This window comes from Pelodiscus sinensis, chromosome 5 (assembly GCF_049634645.1).
Source record: "Pelodiscus sinensis isolate JC-2024 chromosome 5, ASM4963464v1, whole genome shotgun sequence".
NCBI lineage: Eukaryota > Metazoa > Chordata > Testudines > Trionychidae > Pelodiscus > Pelodiscus sinensis.
Window position 1 is genome coordinate 3,158,086 of NC_134715.1, and position 13,389 is coordinate 3,171,474.

Genomic DNA, 13,389 nt, shown 5'->3' on the forward strand with positions numbered 1-13,389 from the left:
TCTGGAAGCCCCTTGTACAAGAGAACCACAAACACTCACCTGCGGGTCAGTGACGGTCTGCAGCAGTGTTGGACTGAACCTTGCTGATATAGGTGACTCTCTTCTCCTCAGAGGTGTCTTCCTCTGAGGTCCTGCCTGCTGCGTTTCTCTCACCTGAAAGGGAAACACAACCCGTTAACCCTTCTCCGTTGCTACGAGGCGAGTTTCCTCCCTTTTGGCAGCACTCAGAGATCTTCGAGGAACTTCCTGATGTTTTCTCACCTTCCAAGCTCAAATCAGCTGCATTTCCCCACCTGAAAGTGAAAGAGGATCCATTTGCTTCCACTTGAATGTTAAGAAAATGTGGTTTGGTTTCACTTGACAACTGATACGGCCAGTTCCACTCATTCCAACTGAGTGAATCTCACCTACCGCACAACGGCCCTCGGGTCTTCCTCCGTCTGGAGATCCGGGAGCTGCTGTAACAATCAGTGTCTGCCAGGTGGCTTGATTGTCTCTAAGTGTTGCTTTAGCAGCAGATTCCTCTGACAACCTGGGACATGGAACAGCTCACCTCTGGCTGTGAAGCACTGAAGAGCTGCTTCGGATTTGGATTTGCAATCGGCAGAACAATCTGAAGTGACTGACCCGTTTCCCGGATTTCGATTCCAAGAGGTGTTCCAAGCCCAACCCGCTTAAAGTCTGGCATCTGCTTGTCACGCTCTTCCCTTGACCCTTCAGGACAAGAGCAGTTCTTCTCCCTGAAAGGGAGTCCAGATGCGGCGCGGTCGTCAAAGGAAGCCTTTGTCGACCGCTCCGGTAAACCTCGTTTCACGAGGCAGTCTAGACTGCTGCGCTGTGCCGGATCAGCTGATCGTCAGCACAGCACGATGGCCATGATTATTTTAATGAAGTGGGGATTATTTGAATCCCCGCTTCTTCAACTATGCTGAATAAACTAATTTACATGGCTCCGTCGATGGAGCCATGTAGTCTAGACAAACCCACAGAGTCAAAGCGAGGGGAAAGCATTAGTTTTGTGGAGGTATGTTTAATTGATCACAAATCAGGTGTTTTTTTAAAATTGGATCGTGAGAAATTTGGAAATTTTGTTTTTGTTCTTGAAAACAGAGGAAGTAAAAAAAACCCAAACCACAAAACCATCACAGAGTGGGGAAAAATGTAGTTGTCTTACAGCTCCAATTACTGGCCTGCTTAAACCTTGACCTTTAAGAACCAGTTTTAGTAATCCATGCATTAAACCCCTTTGTGTCTCACTTATGTGCCAATGGCATTAATTCTGACCCTGTTTTTTTTGTGATCTAACACGAGTCCTCTAGTAACTGGACTGGGGGAAACCAATTGATTTCAGAGATCTCTAAGAGTTGCTTTGGGTATTTCATGGTAAAAAGCACCTAAGCGAGAATTGGAGAAGAAGCTATTTGAACCATCCTCCAAACAAAACCATGTTTCTTTAAAAAAAAATCACCACAATCATGCACTGTTTTCTTTTTATCCACTTCCTACAGTTATTTCTAATGGTCCTCTCCAGCATGAGATATTTGCCAAAGGCGGTGGAAGGGATGTTTGCTTTCCAGAGCAAACCAACAAGAACTATCACATTCAAAATATTTGCTCTACTGCAAACTTTCAGCATCTTTGTGATCTCTAGTCTGTGCAAGAAAGCCTCACAATGTATCTGGTGTATTTATTACCTAGCCTACTAGAAGGTCTTCCTTTTGCATAAACAGCACATGCATCTACAGCGCAAGCAATTAGCTTTGGATAGGAATATTTCTCAAAAGAACCTTTGTTTATGGTTTAATAGCACAAGAGATTATGCATTCATGGGAAACCAAAATGTGTTTTTTTCCCCACCAGTAATAGAGTGAATACATTTGCACTGCATTCTCTGAGCATTTTACATACCCCATTCAGATTATACTCTGCTTGTCTTCGAAATAGCTGCAAATAATTACTATAAACCATCTTTTGTGGATAAAGTTATCACTGTGCTGTACTGAATTATTCACACCAGTCTAGCCTCCAATCACAATATTGTTATAGTAAAGCAATTAAAAGTAGGCTGTAATCATTTGGAGAAAAACAAAAGCCTGAGCATTCCCTCCTCAAACCGGAAACTATTTTGGGGAAAATAATAAAATATTGGTCAAAAGTAGATTCAAGTTTGGCTGGGGTTGGCGAAGAAACAACAGCTTCCTTCCTGGGGATTTTTAGGGTGGGATTCTCACACAACGGTCTCAGGATGCCCAGAACACACTGAAATTCGAGACAGAGGAACCGTAAACTACTTTAGGCACCTTTGACAGTCCCAGTCATTGAAAATCTGCTTTGGACCCGGGAGCTGGACGAGGAAGAATTCTCCATCCTTCCATTCATCATTTATTTCTGGTGGGATTTCGCAGTGACTAGAGACCAAGAGAGGATCCAGTCCCTGGTGCACCTTCGTCATGGGGAGGGGAGACAGCTCAGGGCTCGTTTTCTTCACCGTCGTTCCTCAGAAAACCAAACAGGTGCAACACTCACGCCCCTTGAGCTGGGGGGCGGGGGGAAGAATCTCCCACCTCGATTTGCACTTGGGGGCTATGTCTACATTGCGCCCGTTTGGCGCAAGAATATGCCAATGAGGCTAGAATCATAGAATCATAGAATAATAGGACTGGAAGGGACCTCAAGAGGTCATCGAGTCCAGCCCCCCGCCCTCAAGGCAGGACCAAGCTCCACCTACACCATCCCTGACAGATGTCTATCTAACCTGTTCTTAAATATCTCCAGAGAGGGAGATTCCACCACCTCCCTTGGCAATTTATTCCAATATTTGACCACCCTGACAGTTAGGAATTTTTTCCTAATGTCCAATCTAAACCTCCCCTGCTGCACTTTAAGCCCATTACTCCTTGTCCTGTCCTCAGAAACCAAGAGGAACAAATTTTCTCCTTCCTCCTTGTAGATATTTGAAAACCGCTATCATGTCCCCCCTTAATCTTCTTTTTTAAACAAGCCCAGTTCATGAAGCCTGGCTTCATAGGTCATGTTCTCTAGACCTTTAATCATTCTTGTCACTCTTCTCTGTACCCTTTCCAATTGCACTGTACCCTTTCCAATTGCAAATACCCTACCCAGTCTTTGAGGCTATGTCTACACTGTGCCTGTTTGGCACAAGAAATATGGAAATGAGGCTAAGAGTGGAATATCGCCGTGCCTCATTTGCGTAATTAACGAGGCTCCGTTTTTGCGCAAAACCCCCCTCTTGCGCAAGAGCTGTTCTTCCTTATTTTTTCAGGAAGAACGGCTCTTGCTTAAGGGGAGGGTTGCACAAAAACGGAGCCCCATTAATTATGAAAATGATGCTCGGTGATATTCCATGCTTAGCCTCATTTCCGTATTTCTTGTGCCAAACAGGCACAGTGTAGACATAGCCTCAAAGACTCAGGGAGGCCATAGTTCATGTGGGGGGCTTCCAAGGGAGGTGGTCACTCCACGACACCTCTACCTCAAGGCTAGAGACAGCAAAGAGGTCTTCAGGGTGACTCAGGAGTGGGACAGGGAGCTCCAGGTGTGCCGCCCCTAACAGATGTAAGAAGGAAGCGATTAGATGCCCCACTTCCTATACCAACCCTGAGCCTGTGACAGGCAGCCCCATGCAGCTAAAATAAGCAGGTCACCTGCGGACCAGACAGTGAGGGAGAGAGACAATCCAGTGCCCAGCCATTGAGCGTCCATTGTACACACTGTAATGAAGGCCAACTAAGCGTGCCCTCTCCACGTTAAATAATCGAGAGCATGGAGTAAACCAGGGACTGGCAGGTTGGCCGCACGAGATGGGCTGGGTGATTTATGACACACAGCTCTCTAATGAGCTGGGAAATAAATTGCGACTTGGTTGTTTCAGTAAATTCAGAGTAATCACCATTTCTCAAGTGTCATGGCTAATGATTTCCAGTTTGTTCACAACTGGGAACGTTAAACCCCATTGGGCGCTCCTACTCATATTACAGGAAAGCAGGAATGATTCCAGGCCTATTACTTGTGTCCTGGGCCTACTGGGTTGCTTTGAGTTCATGGCTCCACTGCGATCGACGCTGGGTAGAAACAGGGCTACCTGCTTAAATACAAGCGGTACAGGGAGCAGAATAGGCTCATCACCGGAGTATGATCCCATTAGGGATGTAAAATCCCCATTTAATTCATTAGCCAGTTCAATATATTGTAAAATCCTGTTTAATTGGTTAACTGGTTAAACGGGCTGCAGTGACACCCCTCTCGCTTCCCCGCCCCCTGCACCCAGGAAAAACAGAATAGGACATTAGTCTGGACCCACAAAAGGTAGTTAGGCACTGAACTCCTGTTGAAATTGCTGGGGAGTAGGAGTCTACATATTTCACTAGAACAGGAAGGGACCTCGTGAGGTCATCAAGTCCAGTCCCCTGCCCTCACGGCAGGACCAAGCACCATCTCAAATCTAGTGACCTCATAATAAGAAATATGGCCAGTTCATTTGTCTGGGATTAAAGGTAGAATACGCATCTGATAGTTTTCAGATCACTGCACTTACCCTATTTTACACCCTCTTTCTTTAGACCCCATCACGTCTTTCTCTCCCTCTCCCCTGCTTTGCACACATTCTGCCTGACTCCCATCCTCTCTTTCCACCCGAAGCGATCTTTCCCTCAGTCTCCTCCTGGCTTCTGCCTCCTTCCTTTTGTCCTGCGTCTGTCTCCCATCCCCACTGCCCTTCTCCAACCCCTCCCCCAGTTCTTGGTTTGGCCCATTGCTGAGGAGAATTGCAGACTGTGGGGTCTGCAGGCCCCATTCCCAGCATCTGGACTCCTCTCGAGAACCGTAGCAGCCCCCCAGTGCTCTTGGCACTTAGGGGGTGACTTAAGGAGAGGCCCCTTGGATCCCGTATGGCCGGCTGCAGCCACTGGAGCAGGCCTGTGCAAATGGCCGAGTCTGCATCATCCCTACCCACTGCTCTGCACTTCATGCCAGGACCTTCAGCAGAGAGTCCATGCACCTGCACTTGGTTCCTGTTAGAGACAGGATTTTGCAGTGGATCGTTTGCAAACAATTTTGTTTGGTTTCATTCCTCCTCTGCTTGCCACGAGTTCTACTGGGGATGCTGAACGTTGGGTTTCCTGATCACCAAAGATACTGTGGTCGTCACCACGGTGACTGGGACACCTCCGTACAATTGTGCAATGGAAGGGTCGAGGTCACCACCCAAGGTGCCTTCAGTACAATTGGAGATGCAGGGAATCACACTGCTCAGACCTGGCCCATTGTGAGGGAAGCAGGACGTTCCGCACTTAGGGCAGGGACACTGACGGAGACTAGGACCAGCAGAGAGGAGCCCTGAAGGAAGTGTGCGCAGGGGAGAGCTCCACGAGTCCCACTCCATCCATGTCACAGGTCAGGGGCCGGTCATGACCCTGGAACAGAGCCCAGCTGGTGACTCTCCATCCGAAGTGTAATTTGACTCCCCTCCTCAGGCGAGTGACACAGGGCAAGTCACTGGGCTCACTCTGCCCAAATAAGGAGGTGGTGACCATGTCCCGCGACTCGGCTGTGATGCAGCGATTGTTGGGTCACTGATGTCACACCAGCACCTCGTCCATAGCACATGGCTCCCGCCTACGGGTGTGAGGATGGGGACCAGGGCAAAGGAGTGGCGTGTGCTGGGGTGAGGCTGGTGGGTACGGCGAGGGATCGATAATGAGGGGGGGGAATGGACATTGGGGAGAGAGAAACACTAGGTACCCGAGGAATAGACAGAGTAGAGAAAGGGGAAGAAGGATCCCCCCCCCCCAAAAAAAAGGAGCAAGGAGGGGAGGGAGAAAGGGGGGGCAAAGAGGCTATAAGAGAAGAGAGAGGAGGTGAGGCACAGAGGATGTGGATGAGTTCTTGGCTGAGTTCTTCAGTATCAAGTAGAGTCCTGTTGGCCTTTGCCAAGCGACAAGCAGAGAGACAGGTGTCATTACTTGGGCGAGCAATGCAGGCATCGGTACCATTCCCACAGGAACGGGGGACAAGTGGCCACAGCGCAGAGGTGGAATCAGCTTTCCAAAGGCAACAGTGCGACGATCCTGCCTCAGGTGATAGGATCCCTGCAGCTTCGCTCACCTCAGACGTGAGAAGTGACACTGAGCGTTCCTATCCGGAGCTCAGGGACTCTCCTTCCCATGGCAACGGAGTGGACACGAACCAGCCCCGTGGCTCTCTCCAGAGGAGGAAGTGACTCTGTCCTTCACTGCCAAAGGCACAAGCAAGTTTGTCAGAGTAAAGCAATGGGCAGAACCCAGTCTGGGGAGAGGCTGCAGATTTCCCTGCTTGGTCTCGCCACGGACAAGGAAGCGGTGAGGTATCCCTCCTCCATTTTAAACAAGACTGCTGGCTTTATGGGGAGCACAAATAAACCAATAGAGCCATTCATCACACAGCAGGGAGGCATTTCACTCCCTGTTACAAAACTAATCCCATGACAAATCTTTTACACTTCTTGCCTCACAAAATACTGTCTGTTCTAGCTAGGTCATATGTGGAGCTGCAGGGATGACAGATGGCTGCACTTCACAGGAAGGACTTCCCTGATCTAGCTGATCCACCCTTCTTCAGGAGGTAAGAAATACAAAACATGTTCCCATAACCGTCAGTGATTCTGGCCACATTCTGTGGTGGAAGAAACTGATGAAATGCGGCTCTCTCTAAAGAGCACTAGAAGTGGCTGTTTTGAGTAAAGTAACAAATATTGGGAGTTGCCTGTTCGCACGTAAGAACAGCAGCCGGTAATTTTTACCAATGATCATGAGAGCTCCTTTCTTCCCCCTTCCAGATGATGCCTTTGGCTGTTCCTACAAGGAGGTAAGGGTGACGTTATTTCAAGAAGAAAGTGAAACCCACCACAGCATGAAAATGAGCCTTCACCTTCTCATTTCCAGAGATTAACTGCTCCACTCATTCTAGTTTTCCAGGTTTTGCCATTGTTGCTCATTTATCAAAGGTCAAGCAGGAAGAAGCAGAACTGGTCCGTTTCTGTCCACAGGTAAGCAATGCACCAACTCACTGCCCAGGCCTAGGAATAAAAGGCTGCATTTCTAGTTCCAGGGAAAATGAAGATCTGGCAGTTCAGAGAAGGAAGAGAAGAGGATGGTGAGTTTAAAGAGAGAGTCAGACGGGTAACTCTACCAACTTGCAAGAAGAAAAGCAGCTTTTCCTTCCAGTTCAGAGAAAGAACAGCAGCCTGTTTTCTGCTTCAGGTTTTAACCCTTGGACCTGGCGGTATTGGTAAGAATTCAAGGTCTGTGGTCGAACATCATGACAGGTAAGTGAGCTTGAAAAGTGTCTAGAAATTTAATGAACTGGTTGCTAAAGAGCCATCTCCGTCCTAGCTGGCAACGCATAATAATAATAAATAACATGCTGTATGTCCACCATCGATGATTGCAGGTTTTCCTAACTGAGATGTGGACAGACTTGAGACCATGCCTACCAGGAAGATGTGAGGAACGGTGGGAAGAGGTAAGAAATCCCGGACTCAGGTATCTATGTGCATATCAAACCATGTCGATTTTCCTTTCAGGGAGAAGAACTGCTCTTGGCCTGAAAGGTCAAGGGAAGAGCGTGACAAGCAGATGCCAGACTTTAAGCGGATTGGGCTTGGAACACCTCTTGGAATCGAAATCCGGGAAACAAGGGTAAGTCACTTCAGATCGTTCTACCAGTTGCAAATCCAAATCCGAAGCAGCTCTGCAGTGCTTCACAGCCAGAGGTGAGCTGTTCCATGTCCCAGGTTGTCAGAGGAATCTGCTGCTAAAGCAACACTTAGAGACAATCAAGCGACCTGGCAAACACTGATTGTTACAGCAGCTCCCGGATCTCCAGACGGAAGGAGACCCGAGGGCCGTTGTGCGGTAGGTGAGATTCACTCAGTTGGAATGAGTGGAACTGGCCGTATCAGTTGGCAAGTGAAACCAAACCACATTTTCTTAACATTCAAGTGGAAGCAAATGGATCCTCTTTCACTTTCAGGTGGGGAAATGCAGCTGATTTGAGCTTGGAAGGTGAGAAAACATCAGGAAGTTCCTCGAAGATCTCTGAGTGCTGCCAAAAGGGAGGAAACTCGCCTCGTAGCAACGGAGAAGGGTTAACGGGTTGTGTTTCCCTTTCAGGTGAGAGAAACGCAGCAGGCAGGACCTCAGAGGAAGACGAGGAAGAGAGTCACCTATATCAGCAAGGTTCAGTCCAACACTGCTGCAGATTGTCACTGACCCGCAGGTGAGTGTTTGTGGCTCTCTTGTACAAGGGGCTTCCAAATCTGTCCCTTTGGCAATCTTTATGGGCCTGATGAGTAACGGAATGACCTGTCGAACTCTGCTCCCTGCAGCCAGGGCTGTGTGTGTCAGTCCCTAACGTGTGAAGCTGATTTCCCTTCTCAGGTGATCAACGCTACCAATGCTCTGGATTGTCGAGTACAAATTAGCGGATCCATTCTAGGCCATTCCTGTCCCCTGGAAGGCGATTGGTTCTCGAGATATGAGACCACCAACTCTCCACTCAACACAGCCAGAGCATTGGCTCTGAGGAGAGGTCAGAGGAGCATTCGGTAAATGTAACAAATGAGCAAACAATCCGCTCCACACATTTGCCCACTCATGTCAGAAGGTTTGTTCCAGGGTCACACACATCTCAGGGTCTGGGAGGAGCCAAGAGCCATGGCTGACACGCGGGGATTCTCCTTGATCAGGAGGCGAGGACACTGCTTGTCCCTCCCAGTGCAGTTCAGGGGCTGTGGCTGTACTTTCAGAGGAAGGACACGCAGCCGGTGTGGACGCTATTCAAACAGCAACGTCCAAAGGCTTCATGGTGCACCTGTTAGGCCAAGAGGATTGGCTGGTCCCATCTGCTGGGACTCAGTCAGAAGGGGGCTGCCTCGGAGAAGAGGAAAGCCGTGGGGTTTGGGGGCCAGGACTAGCCAGACAGTATCCGAGGTGCGGACTAGGCCAGGGTACATTCCCATAGTGACCATGGGTCCTTGCTCGCATGCACAGGGTGGAACTGATCGCCACATTTGGGGTCGGGAAGGAATTTTCCTCCAGGGCAGATTGGCCAGAGACTCTGGAGGTTTTTCGCCTTCCCCTGGAGCATTGAACAAGGACCAGTCCTTGGGGCCACTTAGAAACAGACAATAAGCGATCCATCCAAGGGAACTTGCCTCCTTTCCTCTGTTGCAATTTCTATGGACCCGTCCGGTGCCGCTCGGCCGTGCCCACGCTCCCAGCCAGGCTGCCGGGCAGAGCTGGGCCTGGGCCATTGACCCTCCCCTTCACAGCACCAGCGTGGCCCTCCTCCGAATGGCTCTCCCTTCCCGGCAGGCCCAGTTCCAGCAGAGACTAGCTCGCCATCCCCAGAGAGGTGGGGAAATGAGCTGGTGTCCCAGTTCAGGGGAAAGCAGGAAGCACAGCGGCTCTGTTACCATGGTCCTCTCCTAGGATGTTCCTAGAGACCAGGGCGGGGCCTTTGGTCTGCCACGTCCACGTGCTCTGCCAAGCCGTTGTGCATAAGAGCCCCTCTGAACCCAGCAAGCAGAGGCTCTAGGAGTTGTGGTTAGTGAACCCAAAGCAACCGTTCTATTAGCATGGTAGAGTCACTGCTTCCTGGACACCTCTTGCTCGGCTCACAAAACCTGCTCTCCTTTGCAGTCTGTCCCAGAGGCGCTACTGTCTCCCCTCTCCAAACCTGGGATGGGGGGCTGCTCCGGCCCCTACCAGTGAACCTCACCCAGTAAAACATTCACATTCCTAGGTCCCAGCTGGACAAACACCTCCTACTACTGACGTGACACACTTCAGCATTTGCAGAGGTGGTCACATGCAAACCAGCTTCCGCATGCTTCCCTCTCTGGTGTGGACCTCCCCAAACAACAGATGTGTGAAGAGAGCGGGTTTTCCACACCGTTGGCCATCCTGGGGAAATAGACACATAAATAAACGGTTTCATTCAAGCCAAACTGGTTCCATATCTTGAAACTGGTCAAACAAATGCACATGATTCAAGTACTTCCCCATTGGCGTAAGGAGGATGCACCAACTTTTCCACTATGTGCTTTGTGCAGTACCTTGCACAGTGGACAACCTGACCCATGACTGAGGCCTTTACAAGTGCTACCACAAGGAAGCGCCTGCTGCTAAAAATTTAGATACAAAAACCCCTCGATGTAAAATAGTGATAGAAATGTAGCCGTGTTAGTCTGGTGCAGCTGAAACAAAATACAGGACAATGTAGCACTTTAAAGACTAACAAGATGGTTTATTAGATGATGAGCTTTCGTGGGCCAGACCCACTTCCTCAGATCCTATTTGATCTGAGGAAGTGGGTCTGGCCCACGAAAGCTCATCATCTAATAAACCATCTTGTTAGTCTTTAAAATGCTACATAGTCCTGTCTTTTGTTTCCCTCAATGTAAGAGAATTTAAAAATTCTTTAAAGAGTCCCAGGCATTCTGGATAATTAGCATTACTGCACCTACATTGCTCACGTTTATCCTACGGGTGTGGAAGGATAAAGGCCCTGGACCACAGCCTGTTCCATTGTTTTAAATCCTACATATAATCCAGTTTTATCCCCCATTACGTCCATTTCCTTGAGTTGTGTAACTAACACGAGGAACTGACTCAAGGTTTTCCTAGCCCTTGGACTCAGCTTCCTCCCTGGACAAAGGAAGATGGATGACAGCACATGAAGTAATTTAAAAAAAGGATATAGAATAAGACAGAGAATATCTAATTGCCTCTATATAAAACCATGGTACGCCCACATCTTGAATACTGCGTACAGATGTGGTTGCCTCATTTCAAAAAAGATATCTTGGCATTGGAAAAGGTTCAGAAAAGTGCAACAAAAATGATGAGGTGTTTGGAATGGGTCCCATATGAAGAGAGATTAAGAAGACTTGGACTTTTCAGCTTAGAAAAGAGGAGATGAAGGGAGGGATATGACAGAGGTCTATAACAGGTGTGAAAGTGAGTAAGGAAATGATATTTGCTTGTTCCCATAACAAAAGAACTGGGGGGTCACCAAATGAAATTAGTAGGTAGCAGGTTTCACACAAACCAAAGCAACCCTAACACTGCCCTCTTTTGTGGGGAGGAGGTACATTAAACACATTAATGATTGGGAGGCACTCATCTTCTGGTGAGAGGAGCCCTACACATACCTAACCTGGGGAACTCACTGCCTCAAGATGCCATGGAGGCTAAGAGCTCAGTAGGATTGCAAGAACATTCAGAATTATAATAGAAACTTTTTAGAGATGAACCAAGAACCCTGGAAGGAATAGAAATCTTCTTGCTTCAGGGCTTAAGCAGCTCTCTCTCTATGGGGGGTCCAAGACTTTCAATGGAGGCAGGTGAACCTTTCTTGCAGGGTCTCCTTGCACTTTCCTCGGAAGCAGATGGCCTCTGTGAGGGGAGAGATGGGTGTAGATGGACCCTCCCTCCTTCATGTCAACGCCATCATTGTGGCTTGATACTGGGAACAAAGTTGTCTGCTGTTCCTTCAGGCGGGTGCGGATTATCCTTGTGGGGTGTGCAGGGGAGGGAAGAAACGAAGGGACGGGGTTATTATAGGAATGGACTTTTCACTCACTAGTTGTAGGGCAAATAACACTGCGGGCCCATTCTAACCCTGGGCTGGCTCCTCTTGGTGTTGCCATAGCAACTACCAGTAATGCTAGTATGGGGCCGGGCCTGAATCCCAACTCCCGGAAAAGCCCGGAGCACCTTAACGAGGGTCCACCCAGATGCTGCTCTCCTCACCCCCCATTCCTGCTGAGGGGTGAGGGGTAGTTGAAGGCCCTGGTCCAGAAAAAGACAATGTGTCCATCCCGCTGATGGTCAATGGGAGTGCCACATAGTCTTCTGCTCCTCATCCAGAGCCTGCTGAAGAGAATGGAGAGACTCCCACTGACTTCACCCGTTTGGGGGTTGCCCCGCCCTGCCCCCCATGCTTCCATGAATCAAGAGCTTCATCTCTGGGTGTGTCCCCTATGGATCCCCATCAGCAGCCTTCCCAGCGGGGAGAGAACTGGGAGAGCTTTCAGGGCCTTAAAGCTGGTTTTGCAAACACACCAGAGAGGGTAGAATCATAAAACCCTAGGGCTGGAGGAGACCCCAGGAGCTCATCGAGTCCAGCCCCCTGCCCAAAGCAGCACCAATCCCAACTCAATCAACCCAGCCAGGGCTTTGTCCAGATAGGATATACAAACCTCTAGGGATGGAGATTCCAGCACCTCCCTAGGGAACCCAGCCCAGTGCTTTCATTCTGATGTGCCCGTGTTCCTATTTTGTGTGGCACGTAACATATATGGAGAGGAAAAACTTTCCTTCTTATGAAGCACCAAATAGGTAGTCTCTTACTTCCAGCCGTGGCCACTAGAAGGACCCATAGTTTGATGGGTTGTTAGATTCCATGCTCCATTTTAAAGAGGCTATACGTTTTGCTAAGACTTGGCCCTTGACTACAGATATTGAAGCCTATCTCTTTAGCTGGGCACTCAAGTCATGGAGGGGAGGAAAGGAAAGGACCTCCAGAGAACAAAGACTTATGTTGTACTAAAGGTGAGACTATACAAATATCAAAAACTAATTAAGCTAAGCTGGTGATATTTAGCTTTCTCAGATCCTAGGAGAAAAACATTGATTTCTGTCTCTCTGAATTAAATTACATTTTCATACTGATTGACACATGCAAAATGTTTCCAATCTCCCTGCCAAGGTAAACATTCGCTGACGTTCATTCTTGAAATTATGCCGCTTTGCTCTAAGGATGTTATTTCAGCATTATACTGATGAGCAAACACTAAGACCAGGGACAAAATGGAAACAAATCTACCTTGGATCAATTATTTCAGCCAGGCTCATTTTTCAGACATTGAAAACTTGGACTTAGTAGGAGGCTGTCACATTGGCCACGTACCATGGCATCGTGCTGGTAGAGACAGGCCAGAAACTTCTAGAACACTCAGAGCCTACTGGCTTAGATTTTTATTATTACGACAGTATTATTTTTGTAGAATCTAATAAAGCATAAGCCTTTTATTGATGCCTCAATGTGCAATTAACTTGTCTAATTTGCATCTTCATGTTTCTGCGTTCTCTAAATGGTGATATTTAACACTGCGCTGCATAGCGATGTTAAATAAGCTAATTTTAGCTCAGATGCACTTAGACCTTAGAGATGCTATCATAAAACAAGCAGTTTTCTACATGCCCGACAAGATCTATAAGAGAGTTGAAATCCTGCAGGGTATCTTATAGGTGTTGAGTCTCTGCAACCTCCTCCTTCCCTGCCAACCGAATCATCGAGATAAGGAAGTCACAACCAAACTGAGGC

General features: G+C 48.3%; 1 protein-coding gene and 2 long non-coding RNA genes across 8 annotated transcripts in view; 2 read left to right on the forward strand and 1 right to left on the reverse strand.

The window, feature by feature from the left end:
• Nucleotides 1–13,389, reverse strand: part of TECRL (trans-2,3-enoyl-CoA reductase like) — a 211,535-nt gene that overhangs the window by 91,726 nt on the left and 106,420 nt on the right. For all 4 annotated transcript variants that reach the window (XM_075929239.1, XM_075929240.1, XM_075929238.1 and 1 more), the window contains one exon: nt 40–153. In XM_075929239.1, coding sequence (XP_075785354.1) covers nt 40–153 — 114 coding nt within the window. The remainder of the gene's footprint in view (nt 1–39; nt 154–13,389) is intronic.
• On the forward strand, nt 6,125–7,384 carry LOC106732341 (uncharacterized). Its single transcript, XR_012903936.1, has 5 exons — nt 6,125–6,356; nt 6,528–6,618; nt 6,833–6,861; nt 6,964–7,149; nt 7,257–7,384. It is a non-coding gene; the product is annotated as an uncharacterized LOC106732341 (long non-coding RNA).
• LOC142829509 (uncharacterized) lies at nt 7,564–9,930 on the forward strand. 3 transcript variants are annotated; one of them, XR_012903938.1, is made up of 4 exons: nt 7,564–8,060; nt 8,169–8,274; nt 8,436–8,602; nt 9,802–9,930. It is a non-coding gene; the product is annotated as an uncharacterized LOC142829509 (long non-coding RNA). The 3 variants fall into 3 exon arrangements; XR_012903939.1 differs by lacking the exon at nt 9,802–9,930 and having other exon boundaries at nt 7,564–7,910; nt 8,029–8,060; nt 8,436–9,430; XR_012903937.1 differs by lacking the exon at nt 9,802–9,930 and having other exon boundaries at nt 8,436–9,428.